This window comes from Cebus imitator, unplaced genomic scaffold (assembly GCF_001604975.1).
Source record: "Cebus imitator isolate Cc_AM_T3 unplaced genomic scaffold, Cebus_imitator-1.0 Scaffold941, whole genome shotgun sequence".
NCBI lineage: Eukaryota > Metazoa > Chordata > Mammalia > Primates > Cebidae > Cebus > Cebus imitator.
In genome coordinates this window covers 160,520-163,750 of record NW_016108256.1, presented here as the reverse complement: position 1 = coordinate 163,750, position 3,231 = coordinate 160,520, and the positions used below count along the sequence as shown (strand labels likewise).

At 41.4% G+C, this 3,231-nt stretch overlaps 1 gene segment (V, D, J or C); it reads left to right on the top strand.

The window, feature by feature from the left end:
• Positions 1-616: 616 nt before the first annotated feature.
• On the top strand, positions 617-2,974 carry LOC108298346. The segment is given in 2 exon segments: positions 617-1,310; positions 1,396-2,974. Coding segments are annotated over 2 exon segments (390 nt in total).
• Positions 2,975-3,231: the final 257 nt, after the last annotated feature.

Sequence of the window (3,231 nt, the reverse complement as noted above, 5' to 3'; positions counted from 1 at the left end):
TAATCGGCAATGCGGCATTCTCCCGTCAACAATGTGTGGCTCTATGTATGAAGCATTGCCAGCAAGGAAAGCTCACTCAGCCTTGGTGTCTAGAGGATTTTTGAGTGCTGGGGTGGGTAAGAGTGGGGTGGTTATGTAGACCTTGCTGATCAACCTCATGGCTCATTGAGTTTCCACTGAATTGAAAATAAAACTTCAGCCGGGCGTGGTGGCTCAAGCCTGTAATCCCAGCACTTTGGGAGGCCGAGGCGGGTGGATCACGAGGTCAAGAGATCGAGATCATCCTGGTCAACATGGTGAAACCCCGTCTCTACTAAAACTGCAAAAAATTAGCTGGGCATGGTGGCACATGCCTGTAATCCCAGCTACTCAGGAGGCTGAGGCAGGAGAATTGCCTGAACCCAGGAGGCGGAGGTTGCGGTGAGCCGAGATCGCGCCATTGCACTCCAGCCTGCGTAACAAGAGCGAAACTCCGTCTCAAAAAAAAAAAAAAAAAAAAAAAAAAAAAAAAAAAAAAAAAAATAAAAAAAAAAAAAAAAAATAAAATAAAATAAAATAAAACTTCAACCTTTGGTGATTTTCGGTTCAAAAATTATCTAAAATAAATTATTTTAAAAATTATCACTTAAACCAGCTGTTTATCCAATATGAGGCTCAAAACAAATAGTTTCAAAAAGTCAGTAGGTCATTAAAAATTTTTTTAGTCATTCAAAACAATCAGATAACACCACCATATAACACTTAAATCGCATTATAGTCACAGCAGCAGAATTTCAGCAACAGCAAGACAAAGTAATACAAATAGGAATGAGCAAAGAGTAGACAAATAATGGGTATGAATTGGCCTGGGATATATTATGGCAATGTCAAAATATAAATCAATTGTGATTTGTTAAATAAGTGAAAACTATGCATTCTCAGTCCATGAAAGTCACCAGGGGGCCCTCTGGGTCTCTTGAATTTTAAGAAGCTCAAGAGGTTGAGAGTTAATGAACCCTGCACAGTTGCTAACTGACTCATGTAAATGTTAGGCCGGCTGCTTCCTCCCACAGGGCAAATCCACAGCACACAGCCACCCTGGGCTGGCGTCTCACAGTGTAGCTGCTCTTGGCGCTGAGACCTAGGTGGAGGTAAAGGTAGCTAAGATTTGCATAAAGCAGCACACAACACACCCCCTCCATGCAGAGCTCAGTAGGAGATAAAGAGCCATCAGAATCCAGCCCCAGCTCTGGAGCCAAGGGTCCCTTCCATTATCAGCGCCATGGCCTGGACTCCTCTCTTTCTCCTGTTTCTCTCCACTTGCTGCCCAGGTTAAGAGATTTCAAATACCAGACTTTGGAGGGATCCCTTTTTCTCCCTTTCTAATTCCTAATATGTCTGTTTTTTTTGTTTCAGGGTCCAACTCCCAGGCTGTGGTGACTCAGGAGCCCTCACTGACTGTGTCCCCAGGAGGGACAGTCACTCTCACCTGTGCTTCCAGCACTGGAGCAGTCACCAGTAGTAATTATCCCTACTGGTTCCAGCAGAAGCCTGGCCAAGCCCCCAGAACACTGATTTATGATACAAGCAACAAACACTCCTGGACCCCGGCCCGGTTCTCAGGCTCCCTCCTTGGGGGCAAAGCGGCCCTGACCCTCTCAGGTGCACAGCCTGAGGACGAGGCTGAGTACTACTGCTCAGTGTACTATAGTGGTACTCAGCACAGTGACAGACTCAGAAGAGGAACCAAGACATAAACCTCCCTTGGCCCTTGCGATGTGAAGATCACGTGATCACACACACCAGCTCTCAAGTCAGCCTACACGCGGACCAGCCATAGAAAGGGGAAGGGAAGGGTCTGAATGGATTTCTATCCCTGCTTAAGCCCTGAAGTGGAATAAATGTTTGAATGATCTGGGAATAACTGGATCAAAAGAAGCAAAAATTAATTGTTTTATATTCTACAAAGAACACTAACAGTTGGATCAGATCTAAAGGCTGAGTCTAAATGTATTTCCTCCAGGAAGAAGCATCTTTAATGTGTGGGCTTTTTGAAATAGGAGCAAAGGGAAGAAGTTCCTTTTTTTCTTCTTTTTTTGGTATATTTCTGAAGTTTGCTTAATTGAGTTACTTTCAAAGCAATACATGCCAATTATATAAAATAAAAATATTACAAGCCACCAAATTCATTGCATATCTACCTTATCCCAAACAATCAACATAAGTACATTTCTTCCTGTGGATACATTCTTTCATTTTTGTTCTCAATATTTCCACAAAGGTGATCATATTTTGTGCTTTTCCCTCTCGTTTGATGCATCTTTATGCTCCTATGTCATTTATGGTTAATATAAGTAGTATTCCACTTCTTAAAAATGATAAGATGTTTGAATATTTGTTAATTTTATTTTGACTTGAGCACCAATGAAAAAATATAGTTTTATAGATAATTCCAATGGTTTTCTTATCAGACAAAAGCGTGACATTGTGTTCTTACTAAGAAACACCAGATTATTTCTGTGGATTTAATGAAGTGAGGGAAAATGCCTGCAATTTTCAGTGGAAAGCCTTGAGTACACTATGCCTGATTTCAGAATGCACAACATAGACAAACAAGAGTTTCCAGCTCAGGTTTGCTGGATCATAATAGGTTTGGTTATGAGGAACAATGTATACGCAAAACTATATCAATGTCTTCATGCATGTGTTAGAACACTCCATCGCAAACTCAATTGTTTATCCTCATCCCCACAAATTATCTGGGATCCTACAAAAAGCAGATTCTGATTGAATAGGTATGAAATGATGATGCAGTCCCTGCGTTTCCAAAATCTTCCTGCCACAGAAAATCCACATATGTGTTTTAATAATAACAAGTCCAGCCAGGAGCAGAGGCTCACGTGTGTAATCCTAGCACTTTGAGAGGCTGAGGCAGAAGGATTACTTGAGGCCAAAAGTTTGAGACTAACAATGATTAACAGAGCAAGATCTTTTCTCTGCAGGTTTTTAAAAATAATAATGATAATAAAGGAATTAGCCAGGCATTGCTCTGCATGTTTGTAATAAGGAGGCCGAGGCAGGACAAGAGCTTCAGTCCAGGAGTTAAAAGCTGCAGTGAGCTATGATCATACCACTGCACTCCAGCCTGGGTGGCAGAGTGAGACCTTGTCTCTAATAATAATAACAATAATGAGTCCAAAGGAATGGTATAAAATAAAGAGAATCCTTGGCACGTGAGAACTTAGGAAAAAT